Here is a 16093-nt window from a genome sequence, read left to right on the forward strand (position 1 = left end):
AGGTTTTGTAATGAGCTGTGTAATCTGTGCATGTGTTTCCTGTGTATGATGGTGAAATAATGAGAACAATATCCTGAAACACTTCAGTATGGATATGTAACTTCAGCCACCAGTAGTAGGAATTCTAGCAAATCAGTGGCTGGATGAAGTACTGAGCAATGTTATCCAACAGTCTCTCATAGAAGAGCTAACTTTTTTGTATTGATTGAATCCTTAGTGCCTCCAAAGTTCTTGCCCATATCATCCACGCCGCAGCCCGAGAGACGGCAGCCGCCGCAGAGACGACACTCCATTGAAAAGGAAACACCAACCAATGTGAGACAGTTCCTACCCCCTTCAAAACAGAGCTCCAGGTCACTTGTAAGTGGAGTGGGTGGTAGGAGAGAGAAAAAGAGGAATGCTAAGAGTATAATGAAAATTAAAACTTGGCTTCAGTGTGATTAGAACATGACCCAAAGAAAACTCCTCAATTCAGAAACAGCTCTTGGCTACTAAAGGTGTTTTGAAATCAAGATTTGAACTTTGTCTCTCTAACATATTTATCCAAAATCCCAGGTACAGGTGCCTCAGAAAACATTTGCACTGTGATTAGGACTCCGGGTAAACCACGTGTCTTGATTTTTGTTTCAGAATGTTACCAAAACAGATGAACTTCACCTTACTGATATTCCACTTGAATAGAGACAATTCCAAAGCAGTGGATCTATTTTGGGATTTGGGGGAATTTTTTTACTTGTTGGAAGTATTGCAGATAATAACTGGATGAATTGAGTGATTTCTTTTCTTCCCACCTTAAGAACTTGCCTGGTAATGTTTATACATATGAAAGCTCTTTCAGTAATCCAAATCAAGGTTTGTCTGTGTTGCTTTGTTGAAGTTACTGAGGCAAAAACCTGTTTCACTGCTTGAAAAGAAAGTACAGTGCATTTGATCAATTAGCTTTAATTGAGAACTGTTTTCCAGCAGAGTACGAACAGCAGAGGGTATGAAATCCTGGTTCATTTATGCTGGCATACTGATTAGTGCATTGTAACTTCATGCAGGGCATGTTCCCTGTCTCTTTTCCTACCAGCAGGGTTTCAGAGTGTGCCCCATGAGGTGCTGGTGAACAGAGAAATCAATAAACACATCTGAGTTTGAAAGGAAGGGAATATTCACTTGCCCTGTCTTGTAGTGCAGTGGTATTAAAGGGCTTTGAAGAGCATTTTTGTCAGCCCAAGAGTTGACAGCCGGGATCCCAAACTATTAGATGATGAAGCTGATCAATTATAGGGAAAATACCTCCAGATATTCCCATAATGGGCCTTTCCTTTTCAGAGGTCTGCTGGATTTTATTACATCCTTCCAAGTAGAATGTAGTTTTTTATTCCAGGTGCAGGTCAGGTAGTAACGTGTTTATAAATGCACAGCCCAGTGGACATCTCCTGCCAAAGTGAACTTGGAGCAGGATGTATTGCAGCAGACCCATACTGGAGAGCTCCTTCAGCATGTGTTTGAAGTCACTGTCACATAAAATGGGTTGCTCTGGCACTTCCTGCTGCAGGAGGTGGAAACCTGTGGAAACCCAGACTTTGTCTTCTGGTAAGCCCAGTATCATTCACAGACAAATAGTTCAAAAGGAGGATGGCAGAAAGCATCCTGTGTTATACTGAGACATTTGCTCCATCACACTTCTGGTGTATCTGAGTGTGCTACATTGTAATATTAATCTTGTGTATTTCAGAGGATCGTGCAACTTAAAATCTTATATAAGGCTGTTGTTTTAAATAGGTCAACCAAGTTATTACCAGAATCTTCTTGACCACATACATACTCTCACTCTGTCAATCTGTTCATTGGCATAAGCCTAGAAAAATACATTAAAAATAAAATCATTGCAGGAAAACTAATTCAATTATTCCATTCCCCCTGAAAAATAATAAAGGAAAAGGGAGAAAAAGCCATTAGATAAGTCAGGCTAATTTGGGAACAGATGGGAAGGGTTTTACTAGTTTCTTTTGTGCTTAGGGAGATTTTTGTTTGTTTGTTTTGGGTTTTTTTGGTTTTTTTTTAATCTCTAGAGAACTGCCACCTAGCTTGGTTTTGACTTTGAAGTGAAAAAGAAGGAAGCTGGTAGCGAAATGATGTTCTGTTAATAAGAACCTATTTTATTTGACGCCTGGAGAGCTAATTCTTTAACTTGGCAATAGTGCCCTCTAGGGTGTAACAGACACCTCCCTCAACTCCTGTTTTTCATTTTGGGAGATGTGTTCTGGTATGCTGGCACTGGCCCAGTTCCACGCTTTGGCTTTCTGCAACTCTCTCCTTCCCAGAGGGATGCCAGCCTCTTCCAGTGGCTGCTCCAGATGTTGCACCTGTGAAATTGCCATTCCCAGACTGAATGCTTCTCAATAAGTGCAGAGTATAATTTCTTTTTTATTTGACCTCACACTTCTTTATCCCTTTCTCCAGGATTGACGGAGTTTAATTTCTTATCACCAGCTCCTGTGACCCTGGTTTCTCTCCAAGGTGAAAGAGGCCTTGTCAGCAAATAGCTGTCAATGCCAGTGCAACCAGGCAGGGGTTTGCTACAGTCTCTTAGCAGGATTAGCAGGAAACTGCTCTGTCTTGCATACTAATGATGATTTTGTGAACTGGCATCTCATCAGACAGAGGTAGTTAGGCCCAAGTAGGTGGAGAGGGGAAACTAACTTGGAAAAGTGCCAAACACAGTCCTTTTGACATGTCACCCTGCCAGTGGTACATGGAAAGGCAGGGTGGCTCACTGATTTTGGGGGGGTCAGCCCTGGTGGTTGCTGTAGTGAGCTGATTTGGTGCTTAATCAGTGAGATCTATTCAGTGTCCTGAGATTTACCTGTGGGTGCTTTTGCAGTCTGTTTGCTTTTTTAATTATTATTTTTATTATCTTTTTTTTTTTCATGACCCAGAGGATCAAAGCTAATGGTTTCATTTATACACAGCATTCGCTTCTCTGCTTCCTATCTATTGTTCAGGTTCCTAGGATAACCAGTTTATTTCCAAGGATGACTTTCAGACCACTTTTTTCAACTATGCAAACAGCTTCTCTGCTCAGCTCTCATCCCGTTGAAGCAGCCATGTGTGGGGTGGCAGGGGCTATGTACTATCTCTGTGAGAGAGCTTTTGCCAGCAGGTGGAAACCCGCAAAGGTTTGCCTCTTTTTGCTGGCTTTGGAAATCACCTTCACCAGCATGTTCCCTCCTAGGGGAGCACTTCCTCAGCTGTGGCAAGAATTACAGCTTAGGCTGGGACATTGCACCTGATTGACTTTGATTTCAATGTGTGTAGGATATTTGTGTGTCTTCAATCACCTCACGGGGAAAAGAAATCAGTTCTGAAAGGACAGCAAACTAAAAATGCAACATCACCAGATTATCAATGGGACAGACCTTAAATATTACAGCACATGAAGATCCTGCAGCAAAAATCCAGCAAAACTATTGTGATCCTTGGACTATGTTTAAAAGAATGAGGTTTTATGTTTCTCCCAAGGTACACTATGTAGAATGGGAGGGCATTTGCAATCTGCTTTACTTGAAAGCCTATATATTGTTTTGGTCCTCAGCACACTTGTGTATCAGAACTTGCAAAATAGCTCATATCCATCTATCAGGGAAGGCAAAGCCACTGGAAATAAAAAGTATTTAATTTACCCCTATGTTAACTGAACATGAATTATTTAATTTTTCCTTCATTTTGTTGTCCCAACCAATAAGTGGAAGGGTGAACCCTCTTGTAGGAGAGTTTATAGTTGAGATACACTGAGCTGACCTTTTAGAAACTTTTAGTCTGCAAAAGGAGCAAGAGTTTAGAGTGTCTGACTAATTGTGAATTGCAGAATTTAGAGGCCACTCTGGCGCGCATTCATTTTGCAATTTACCAATGCAACTCATTTGAATGTCTAGTGACATCCTTTAATGAGAAGAAGGAATACATTAGAGTAAAAATGTGTTAGTCATCAGAACTGTTAGGTGTGTGTACACTGAGAATGACCTACAAAGCACATGATGGGTATGCAAGCCTTACTACCTGCTTTTCCTGCATAAAATAATTATACATACACACTTTAAGGTATAGTGTTTATAAAATGATTGCATAGTCAGAGTTAAGCCAGTCCCCAAGAGGATCACGGACAATTCAAGTTCAAAATCGTATTTGCAAATAATATTTTTTTTCCCCTTTAAAAATAAGCATATTGGCTTGTGTTTAATATTAAAATGAGTATTGAGTGTAATTCTGGAAAATCAAGACCATTCAAACCACATTTTGTCTTTACCATGTTCTGTCATATGCGAGTATTGCAGAGAGTACTCTCACTTGGAGCTGCTGAATTTGGGTGCAGGTTTGAAGTTTGAGCAGTAACTCCAAAGCATCATTGTTCAATGAAGTTTAGCCAGTGCTTAGCAAAATTTAATTAATTTCAATGCCTTAGAGGTAGTGTAGAAAAAATATTTTCTTATGTACTTATTTATATTCTGAAAAGGGAAAAAAAAAAACCCAAGCAGTTTTCTGAAAACTGATTATTTATCTTTCATTTAATGTTGCATTAACATTTTGTTGTCCTTGTGTAACCACTGGAATTAAAACATTAGCATTTAAACATGTGAATATTTTCTATGTTTCCCCTGCTGCCTGATGGCTATTTCTATTTTAATGGTATTCATTTTGATTGGTACAACAACAGGCCCACACTATTCCCTAGTACGTGCTCTACACCTATAGCAGATCCACAGAATTTCTTCAAAGGAGCAATATTCCCCGACGTCATCATTCTGTAAATTAAAGGAATGGGCGTTCATGAGGGGGAAGGAAGAGCTTCAAGTAAGAAATGTCTTTCTAAAGGACTTAAAGCTCTGGTTGATTGCAAGCATTCAGTCAGCTCATTCACCTCGGATAGTTTCCCTCAGTCTCCCAGGATGCAGACTGGGGGGTTTGCTGGCATTGTGTGCATCCCGCTTTCCCACCCACTTCCTCTCCCGTGCCGCCCTAGCCTTCAGCCGTGCCTCCCCATAACAAGGCAGTTGCTATGGGAAGAACCCAGAACAAAATGCTGAGAGCTGCCGGTTAGCTGTAAAGTTGCTCATAAGGAACAGAAGATACTTTGTTTTGGCTGTGCACTTTTACACCTTAGAGCAAATTGCAGCTGCTTTTGATACAGTTTGTTTTTTCCAGAAAATTAGTTTTCCATATCCCAAAGGTTTAGCTGGCAAATCTAACAAAGTTAACTCAATTCTGGTCTTTTGTGGGGTACCCTAAACAGAGTGAAGTTTCTTTGTGTTCCCTTTCTAGATAGGTAAGACAACAGTTTTTAAAAATGTGGTGGTTCCTAAATGCTAATGTTTGCCAGGTCTGCAATGTAGAAGGATTTTCTTTTTAATCTGATGGAAAGACAGAACTCTGAGTACATGGAAATGGAGCATTTCCGTACTAATCCGATTCATCACTTCAATTTGTAAACGAGATCTCCAAACTGTCAGCCACGTCTTTGTGTATGCAGGAGAAATTTCCTTCGTTTATTCAGAGAGCAGTGCCTGTCATTGTCATTACTGCACAGTAGCCCCTCTGGGCTGACTGAAAAGGTTCACTAAGCATTAAGCAATGGGAGTTCCCACAGAGGTTTCTGTCTTTCTTTTGGAAATGTATAATCAACTACTGGGCTGAATTACAAATTGGGTTGGTGCTTTTTATTCCCTGGTACCAAATTCAGGAATTCTGCACGCAATATTCTCCTAAATGCTGCAACACAGAACAAATTCAAAATTTTGTAAGTGGAAAGTTGTGCTGTTAATTCTCTGTTTGAGTCTCTACCATTTATAATGCAACACTGGCTAACCAGTTCACCTACTTGATACTGGAGCATTATTCTGTAAAGCTTAAATTGCTGCTGTTACTTTCTGGGGCAGAAAGGACAACTTTTCTGCCTGAGCTGATATAAGTTTTTGTAGTCTTGGTGTGATTCTGATCATGTGAGCACTAAGATGTGGTACCACTGAATAAAAATTTTTGCTAGAATGGGCTACTAACAACTTTCCTTGGCCACTCTGGGCATCGCGAAGTCTGAGAGAAATTATTTGATGTATACCTCAAACAGTATACATAAAATAATGTCATCTACCATATTTCATTTTCCCTTTCAATTTATAAATCTGAATGTTGATTGGCTTGAAACAAATGTTCACAATAAAAGACAAATGGAGAGAAGAGTCAAGTGATTTGAGGAGGAAAGATGAAGAAAACTGTCATCATTGTGAAGGCTGAACATAAAATCATTTACATCACATTTATGCAGCTTCCAGTGGTTTGAGACTCATGTGATGCCCATGAATGAGCCAGTGCTATTCCAGTTTGATGGGAGAAACCCCCTGTTTCTGGAGTTACTAACCAGGTGGCTGGTTGTCTAAGTTGAACTCTGGAAGAAGCCATTTGTCTTTGAAATAATATGGGGTTTTTGGCTTCCAGGAGGAGTTCTGTTACCCCGTGGAATGTCTGGCTCTGACAGTGGAGGAGGTCATGCACATCCGTCAGGTGCTTGTGAAGGCCGAGCTGGAGAAGTACCAGCAATATAAAGATGTCTACACTGCTCTCAAGAAAGGAAAGGTAGGGCTCAGTCTGAGGAGGCTCTGAAGGGTACTGAGAGAGACCAGTTGCACAAACCTCCCATTTACACATTTGTTTCTTACTCTCTGTTGGAGAGAGACTTATCCACCAAACATCCCCCTAAATGTGTGGCATTTAGGGGGGTGATGTCCAGAAACATCAAAACTTTTCATGGAAACACCTTTTTTGTTAGGATTGCCTTTAAAATGCAGTAACATTTGCAATTATCAGAGTGTATCTTTATGTGTCTGGTTTGAACTTCATTGACTGAGGTGATTTCTGTCCCCATGCCTTCCGCAGGTTTGGTTACCTTTTCTGTTCCAGAAAATAGAATTACAGATAGCAACAGAAAACTACAAGTTCTTCATATGTGAACCCTTACTATCTAGCATAGAGGGAATTAAAGCCTTCAGAGAAGTGATGCAACCAGGAGGAGGTTTAATTTTAGAGACCCCTTCACTAATGCATTTTTCTGTAAACTGCAGATTGGAGATTGGTACTTCCAGTAGAAGCAGCATCCTTTTCTCCCACTTTTAATCTGTGCTTCTTGGACACCTTCAAAAAGCCTATTTTGACTTCACTGTGTATTTTATCTACAGGCCTACCTGTGTCTAATGTGCAGATTTATTTTAAAGGTTTAATACATTTCAGGCAGAGGAACAATAATCTTATAATGTCATTCATTAGATTCAGCTGTTGCCTGCTGTCATGACATATAAATCTTAGTAATGAGCTTTTCTCAAATCTCAAAGTAGGTTGAGGATTTAATTAATTTACCCCACTATTAAAATTGTTTGCTTTTATTTCTAACCAAAGTTATCTAGTTAATGAGCAAGTATTAATTTAGGCAAAACAATTAAAGGCTTAATTCTAAATATATGAAGATACAGTTCTGGACCTTGTTCTCAATGTCATCTTAGAAGTACAGACCCAGAACTGGATGTAGCCCTGCCACTGTGACCTTGCCAACAGCAACTGGTCAGTGAAGTCATCACTGTGTGTGACTGTGCTTAACACTCTGCATTCCTCTGTTCTTCTTCCTCCAGCTCTGCTTTTGCTGTCGAACAAGAAGGTTTTCTTTCTTTACCTGGTCTTACACTTGTCAGTTCTGCAAGAGGTAAATATTTTATGTCTGTTAATAAACTAGTACAATTTCATAGGAAAAATGATCGATTTATACATCAGAAACCCTCAAAAATTTTTGCTGTATAATGTTGGTTTGGTTTATTTCTCTAACAGTCTGTGTTAAAAAAAAACAAAAAAGTATGCAGAAACATTTCATTTGTAAATGACTGAACTGCTTCCTTGGACTGAAACTCTTGACTAAAAGTGAGAGAAACATTTGTTGTTTTTTTTTAATGCTTTTGAGAAAGCAACATGGAATTTACTCAGGCTCCCCACTCAACAGTTCTACAACCTCTGTGTTTGGGGAAAACATTTCAAGGCAATTTATTTTTGGGCAATTTTTTTGGAGTATTGAGGCAGGGGAAATGCAAGAAGAATATTTGCAGGCAAAATTATAAATTTTAAGTTAACAGTGAGACAATAAGTCAGAAGATCTATGTCATCACTGAGTTTTGGTCTCACTTACCAGAAGAGGTCTCTTTAGAGGAAAACCATTTTATTTTTCTTTTTTTCCCCTGTTTTTTGATTTAGGTGCCATTCTTGTTCAGCATTTCTCCTTGCTTCTGGCTTCACGTTCTGATTGAAGTTACTGTGTTGAAGAAGCTTTAAAAATAAATATGTTTGTTTAAGAGGAGGATGGAGGGGGGCAGGTTTCTATCTCCTGAAATCCCTTATTCTTGATTTAAGCATAATTTTTCCCAATGGACTGATTCATGCTCTTGTTTTTTACACAGGCCTGTATGCTCACAGTGTTGCAAAAAAGTAAGTAAGCAAACTTCTGTTTTGAGCCTTTCTAAAAAGCTGCAACCTTTGTAATGATGCTGCACGTGCCTTGTGCTGTCCCCAACAGATGCGGCTGCCATCGAAGCCATACTCCACCCTCCCCATCTTCTCCCTGGGACCCTCAACCTTGCAAAGGGGAGAAAGCTTCATGAGGCCAGAGAAACCCTCTACCAGTCACCACCATTCCCTGCGGAGCAGGTGAGAGACAGCCCAGCCTCACTTGTGTCTGTTGCAAATGTTCCCCAAATGTTTCATGCTGGCTTATCAATCATGAACATGCTGCTCACCTGTTTTGTAGCTGGCCATGTTTCTAATGCCTGTAGTAACTTTCCTGATACCTGAAAAGCCAGGTCTCTTCTAGTCATTGCTTTGATTTACAGAAATAGCAACCTAACAGTGTCTTAAACCTTTTTCACATTCCAGCTGAAAAATAATGAGTCTGGGACGACTGTATTTCTGTAGGACCTCTGAGAAAATATCCTTAACATGTCTTTTTTTTTTCTGGTGTGAATGGACTCTTTGGAGATAAATCTTACAGGCTGAAATCACCCACTGATTGAGAATTAAATGATATCTAGTGCACAGATTTATCTTCTTTCCCCCTAATTTTTCTTACTCAAATTTTTGTAATTTTTTCATTTTAATATTATGAAGTTATCTGTTGGCTTTATAATTTATACATGGATGGTTTTCAAGGCTAATCAAATATAAAAGAAATGCTCCTTTTTGAGGGAATTTGCTGTATAAACCTCTGCATAGATCACCATTGCTATGGTGCTGTGTAGATTAGCCAAAAACATCAGCTATTTTTAGTTACTAGGAAGATTGTTTTTGCCAGGATGTAAATGTTACACACACCCTCAGTCAGTGACCCTGCAACCTTACCAATCCAGGCAGAAGCTGTTGTCTCCAGTTTTTGGAGCAATTTGGGACAGAAGGAAGGAAAATTTAAATCCAGACCTTTCTGATGTGATTTTTTCTAGGGCCTGCAGCCAAGCTGACAGATAACGTGACAGATCCTGCTCTTTTGCCTTTCAGGTTGACCTCAAGGTCCAAGTCTGTAGATAAGTCGCATGAAGAGTTTCCCAAAGAATTAATGGAGGACTGGAGCACAATGGAGGTTTGTGTGGACTGCAAGAAGTTCATCTCAGAAATCATCAACTCAAGCCGGCGCAGCCTGTCCCTGGCCAACAAGCGAGCCAGGTTAAAAAGGAAAACGCAATCCTTCTACATGTCCTCAGCAGGAACCTCGGAGTACTGCCCCTCGGAAAGGACGATCAACGAGGTCTGAGCCTGTGCCTTCTGCTTTGCTTCAGCTCCACCAGGTCATCATCCATCAGCCAGGTCACTGGGTCTGGATCGTCACCCCGTTGCTTTGTTCCACCTGACTGGCTTGGGTTTGCCTTCAGTCACAGGGTTTCCTGCTCCAGCAGCTCCCAGAGACACAGAGCTGTGCTGGGATCTGTGCAGGGCGATACATGACGGGGCAGCTGCTTGCACTGGGAGACATCAACAGTTGGAAATTGTTGCCTCTTTTGTACGTGTGCATCAAAATAAGAAAGCCTTTTCTCGCTTTCACTCTTTTTTTAACCATGCTTTCAATCATTTTTCAGGAGATGAGCTGAGAGCAGGTGTCTGGTGGGGAACCAGATCTAGCACAGTGTCAGCGTTAGCACACTAGCAAACAGTAGGTCCTGTTGCATTCCCACCCTCGGAATGCTCACACGCAGCAGGCACCCAGCATGAGCAGCTCCAGTCAGATCCATCTTCCTTTGACCCATTTGGTTGCCCTGAGATCAGGGCTCAGCACGGGACTCCGCAGTGTCAGTGTCCTGGGGCAAAGCAGGTGACAAAGCTCTTGGCCCGTGTGGTCGGTCGTACCCCTGAGCTGCTGTACTTCTTAAGCCTTAGTGTCCTTCTGAGTGACTCCTGAGCAGGTTTTAGTAGTTCACTTTCTATCTTGAATGTATGATAATGACTACTAGTAGCAGTGAATTTTAGTAGTAGACAAAGTTGTACAGTTTATGGGGAGGACGGGAAATAAGGGAGGCTTCTAATTTTAACTGAATACCTGTAAAATTGTTCTTGTGGTTACTCAGAGAAAGCAGTGAGTAAGGTGTAAATTTGTATTATAATGGAGCACACAGATACTGCTAGAGTTCTGTCTGACAGCATATCCACTTGTAACCCCATTTTTTCTGGGGTTTATAACTTGGCTGTAAAAATTCGTGTTCGGCTGAAATTTGGGACAGTGCTCTCTCAGATTGGGAGCAATCTCTTTTTTTTCTTTAATCTTTTTTTCATTCTTTCCCCCTTTTTAATTCACTCACAAGGGAGTGCTAGACTAATTGTGTAAAAGTTTCAACAATTTTACAATGTTAACTGACTTCTCATGCTTTTTTGCACTTTTTTTTACATTCAGAATACTTTTTTTTTTTTAATTCAGTCATAGCCAGAGTTTAGTCAATAATCTGGGGCCAGATCTTTTTGGTATTTAAAAACAAGCTAACATAGCCAAGTTATTAATACTTGAAATCAACTACTGTAACTTTTTTCATAAATTTTTTAATACCCTGAGGCATATTTAATATCTATATAGCAGTGTATTATAGAATGACATAGCAGAAAAGTTTCAGATCTATTTATTAACATTTCTATTCTTCGAGTTAATGAGAGATACCTCAGAACTGCTCCAAAGTAGCTGGGACTGGACTTCCATAACATAATTTTAAAGGTGTATTAAGCAAAACAGCTTCCTCTGTCCAAAAAGCCCAAGAGGCAGACTGCCCCTCTGGCCCTGGCAAGGCACAGTGCCCAGGCTGGGAGGCACCAGGGCTGCTTGGCTCCCATTTGGCAGCCTTTGGAGCAGCCATCCATATCGTCTCTTTTAGGCTGATTTGAAAAGCACATGCAAAAGTCTCTGTAAACCTTCCCAGGGAGTCAGCCATCCTTATTTTTTTCTTAAAAGCCCCCTTGGAAAATGAGAATTCTCACATATGTAGGGCTTATTGAAATAGTTTCTATTTTTTTCTGAACCAATGCAAACAGGAAAAGCAGGGCTCAGTGCTAACTCTCCCTCCTTGCTGTCCCATTTAAGGTCAGGTGGCACAGCCCTCTCCTCATGGTGCCTCTGGAAAAGTGTCTTGCATGTTACGACACCTGGAGTACTGGCATGGGATAGGGATGTAGGATTGCAGGGGAGCAGCACAGGCTGGCTGGTGGGAAAGGTTCTGCTGTTGCTGGAAGTGTTGCCTGATCTCAGTCACATCAGCACTTTGTCTTGTTTCTGTGCCAAAACCAGGCTGTGTGTTTGCTGCACAGTGCACCAGGGGAACCAGACAGAAACAAATGCAGGAAATCTCACTTTGCATCTGCCCTGTTGTTGTCAGGATTTTTTCATGGAGATGTCCAGGCCATGTTTCAGTTGCACGGTCCTCTGCTCACAGTCTGCTTCCCTGGTGTCCTCAGGCCACCGAGGTGCAGGGCATCCAGCACATTTATTTTCCTCTTGGAGAGGTATTTGGGATGTTGTAGAGCAGGCAGGATGAAGGACTAAGTAGCTCCTGAGCATGTGAAGGCAAACAAGTCTTTCATGCCTGTGCCCTGCCCCACTCTGGCAGTGTCTGGGGGTGGCTCTGGGGCAGTGGCAGAGCTTTGTGATCCAGCCTGTGCCTGCCCTGAAGTCCCACAAGTCCCTGGCTCAGGACAGGCTCTCCTGTGCTGAGCAGGGCACAAACACTGAAAAACAATGCAGTGGTTGTACAGATGGCTCCCCGTTGCTGCCATGGGCCAGGGCCCAGACAACCTCCCTTTTTCCCTGGGAAAACCCTCCAAGCTGCTGACACGTGCTGTGGCAGGCTCCAGAGGACACAGTGTGGAGGGCTGCCTCTCCCTTGGCTCCATCCCTTCCTCCCTGGCACAGTTGCTCCACATTATCCCAGCATTTCATTCCATGAGCGGAGGAGCAGCGGCTTGGCTGGTCGCAGGAAGCCTGAAGGAGCTCAGCTCGCTGGTTGCCTGGCTCTGCAGAGGGGGCTATTTTTAGCTTTCCATCTCCTCCCTGCCTGCACCAGCATCCCAAATGCACTGCAGCCATTGGCCCAGCAGCCCGTGGTGCTGCCCAGCATGTCCTAGTTACGGGCTGAGCTTCACGTCAGCGTCGGAGGGGGAAATCAGAAGCTTGTAAATATCTGTAATATATTTATTAATATTTAGGAAGTCTCCATCAATCATGCAATGGGAATGGAATTTCCCATGATGTTTTAAAAAGGAAACGAGTCTTATTTATATGTGTGTTGGCTGTTATCTTTTATTAGAGTTAACGCTTTCAGCCCCCTAATACAGTTTGCACATCTTAGAGCAAATTACTGCTGAAAAGAATGTGGCACTAGCACAGAGAACTCTGTTCCACGAATTTTAAAATTATTTTCTTTGGGTTTTTTTAGCTTTATTAGTATGCCCAAGGTCTGTTAAAGTTTATCATAAGAGACCCAAGGAACTAAAAATGCCTCTGGCAGCATCAGTCTTGTTTTATATGTGAACCTGGTTGTGGGGAATGCAAAACCAGCTCTGCCTCACGGTGGTGATGAAAGATGTGAGCAGGCTTTTGCTGCAGCTCTCAGACCTGATCTTTCAAGTGTTCATGGTGACAGTAGTGTTTTGAGGGGTTGTTGGGGTTTTTTTTCCCTTTCTCCATTACTTCCTTTATACAGGGAGGGGTGTTACCTGGTAAAAATAAAATGTCTTTCCATTATAACCTTTGTCTGTGTTAATTATTCATGGGGAAGCTGATTTAAAGGTTCTGTCTCTCTCTTTTTCATGCTTTTATAGTTTTGTAAGATCAGTCAGATATTTCTTTTGGTAAAGAATCGTTAACAAAAATGATTGCATAACAGCTGAACACTGGCTGGGCCGCATGAAGGGATGAAAACCTGTCGAAGTACCTTTAGAATAGCAATAAAAACTGCTTGTGTAACCCCAGTGATGTGATTAACTCCTTGTCATCATCTGCAGCCAACTCCCTCTGTTACCAGTGTGCTGCTTTTTCCAATGCTGGCAGGCTGTACCTGAGGCAGCACATTTGTCCTGCATGTAATACAGGCTTTGGGAAATCTCCATCCCTTCCTCATCATTGGGACAGAAATGCTGACAGTCTTTTGGAGAGGTTCTTGATGGATTTGGTTTCATTTTTAAACCAGAAGTGGAGAGAACATTCTTATCACAACTCTGACATTGTTCTCTCTTCTCTCCTGAGCATCCCTTTTTCCCCAGTCAAGTTCAGCATCAGCTTCCCTGGTTCGTTACTGGCTGCATGCTCTATAGGTTAAAACTTATTTAGAACCTCCAGCTTTAAACTCCTGATTGCTGCCTTCCTGCTTTACTTCATCCAGCAGCTCTGCACAACTCTTAGGAATTACAGCTTACACTGTAATTACTGTCTTACAGCTCAGTCTCATCTGTGAAACAGTGACAGCACACAGGCATGAGAGAAAGGTGCTGCAACTCTACACTCTGGTGCTACAGCACATGGATTATGTTCATGTTACCAGAAAATTTTATACTGTTGCCATGTTGATAACTTGGAGCTACTCCGGTTTATTTCTTCTTTTGTATATGTGTATTTTAAGGCCAGTCTGAGAATGTTCCAGCTATAGAAACCTCTTTCATTGTTTCTGTCTGATTTTTACTATTGTGTTTCAGACTTTTTGGGTACCTGTAATTACTGTTCCCCAGAACTTCCTTCTCAGAGAGCCATGACAGAGGGGCATTAGCTCAGCCTGATGTGACACACAAAGCACAGAACCCCCGTGCTGAGCAGCACCTGTGAGCTCCTGCAGCCTGGGCCTTCCCTGTTCCCTCACCTTGACATTGAAAAATCCCAGAGCTGCCCATGTTGCCCAGCTGCCCTGGCACATGTTGTGAGCTGCTTTGTGTCCCAGAGTCCCCAGCTGCAAAATGACACTTCAAAGTGGTTACAAACTGTTTAAAGAATTTTGAGAGCTGCTATTGAAGAGCTGAGTGCTCAGTGTCAGAGCTGAAAGGATCCTGCAGTGCAAGTTTCCATCTGCTTTCAGTACTGGAAAACAATTAGCCCTACTTCCAGGTGAAACAAATTCCAGAGAGATGAAACTTGACAATACTCTGACAAGCAAAGACTTGTGAATGAATTTTTCTATGGTAGGTCTGCGCTCAACAAATGTCATGGGGTGTAATCAGGAGAAGGAGCTAAACAGGCATCAGATTGTATGCAGTAGTAGCTTAGTTTGTTTATTTGCAATAAATCAATTCAGTAACATTCCAGTTTCTTCCCTGGTCAGGCTGTTCTGCAGTGGCAGTGCCTGCCTGAACTGAGTGTCAGATGTGAGGCAGTCCAGGCTCTGTGTCCTGAGGTATCAGGAGCTGCTGCTGTCTGCACAGGGCAGCGAGATGGGTTCTGTAGAACATTTCTACATCTTTGGAACAGCCCTTTGGAACAGCCCCTTCGGAACATGCCTTACTATAGCTAATTAAAAAATACACTTGTAAACATAATTTTTCAAGGTGCCAGACTGCTACTGTAGACTCACAGCTAAAAAGGATTATTGATATACTGTTTGATTATTTATATATTTGATTTTTAAAAAAAACAACCCATAAGAGGCTCAGTATGAAAAAACCATATTCTTGGTCCCTCTGATGCAGCTGAAGGTGTTTCCACTAGGCTTCAGGTCCTCTCTGCATTTCTCTAACCAGTGACACCAGTGCTTAGAAATGGGAGCCAGCAATGCTTTGGCTTTTGCAGGATGGGCCCTGGGCCAGACAGTGTGGGATTTTTTAAACTGGATTTCAGAAATCTGCTAAATTTAGAATTAAAGGACACGGGCATGAGTTGATGTAAGCCCTGCAGGAGGTGGGCTCCCAAAGTTTAGTGGAAATAAGCACCAGTTCAGCTGGCACAGATTATAGAGAGGCAGCACTCTCAAGGCCCATTTTCAGCTGAGACATTTAAGGTGGGCATGTTCCTTTTGAAGGGCTGGTGGTTACACTACCTGTGACTCAAAAGCAAAATAAGATCATGAGAAGGGTTTTTGAATTGTATTTCTGTTAAAGCTGGTTCCATCTCCCTCACCCCCTTCTTTAATAAAGAAAAAAAATATCTCAAACAGGAGGTGCACTTTTTGGACATGAACAGGCCTAAAGCACAAACCCTTCCCTTCTGAGCTCCCCCTGCTTCTGTGCTGTCACTGTGCATGTACTGTCTGCGCATCTTCAGGGACACCAGGGGCATCAGCTCTAACAGCAAGAGGCCCACAAGGGCCACAGAACTGTCTCCTGCTTGTTTCCATGTTATGTGGTACTGAAATGCAATTTCTTGTCCATGCATTACTAATTAAAACTCTTTAAAATTACTGCATTGCTCTCACTTTCTTGAGGGAACTGTAAAGACCACGGGCACCCTTTCCTACAGAGCACATGTGGCAAGGCTGTGTTCCACATTTGTTTGGCCAGGCAGAGCTCTGAGCTTTAGCTGCTGCAGATCTTAGCAAGGTCAGAAACAAAATTATAGCAAAGTAAAAGAGAAGGTATTGTA

At 41.9% G+C, this 16093-nt stretch overlaps 1 protein-coding gene across 3 annotated transcripts in view; it reads left to right on the forward strand.

Moving 5' to 3' along the window:
* Positions 1 to 15866, forward strand: part of SPIRE1 (spire type actin nucleation factor 1) — a 128486-nt gene extending 112620 nt beyond the window's left edge. For 2 of the 3 annotated variants that reach the window (XM_059471959.1, XM_059471968.1), the window contains 6 exons: positions 218 to 360; positions 6478 to 6615; positions 7662 to 7732; positions 8475 to 8502; positions 8591 to 8721; positions 9562 to 15866. In XM_059471959.1, the coding sequence (XP_059327942.1) occupies positions 218 to 360; positions 6478 to 6615; positions 7662 to 7732; positions 8475 to 8502; positions 8591 to 8721; positions 9562 to 9814 (764 nt within the window). In that variant the 3' untranslated portion in view covers positions 9815 to 15866. Of the gene's footprint in view, positions 1 to 217; positions 361 to 2993; positions 3168 to 6477; positions 6616 to 7661; positions 7733 to 8474; positions 8503 to 8590; positions 8722 to 9561 lie in introns of all 3 variants that reach the window. The other variant, XM_059471975.1, reaches the window with a different exon arrangement.
* The last annotated feature ends 227 nt before the right edge of the window (positions 15867 to 16093 follow it).

The sequence above is a fragment of the Ammospiza nelsoni genome, chromosome 1 (assembly GCF_027579445.1).
Source record: "Ammospiza nelsoni isolate bAmmNel1 chromosome 1, bAmmNel1.pri, whole genome shotgun sequence".
Classification (NCBI taxonomy): Eukaryota; Metazoa; Chordata; class Aves; order Passeriformes; family Passerellidae; genus Ammospiza; species Ammospiza nelsoni.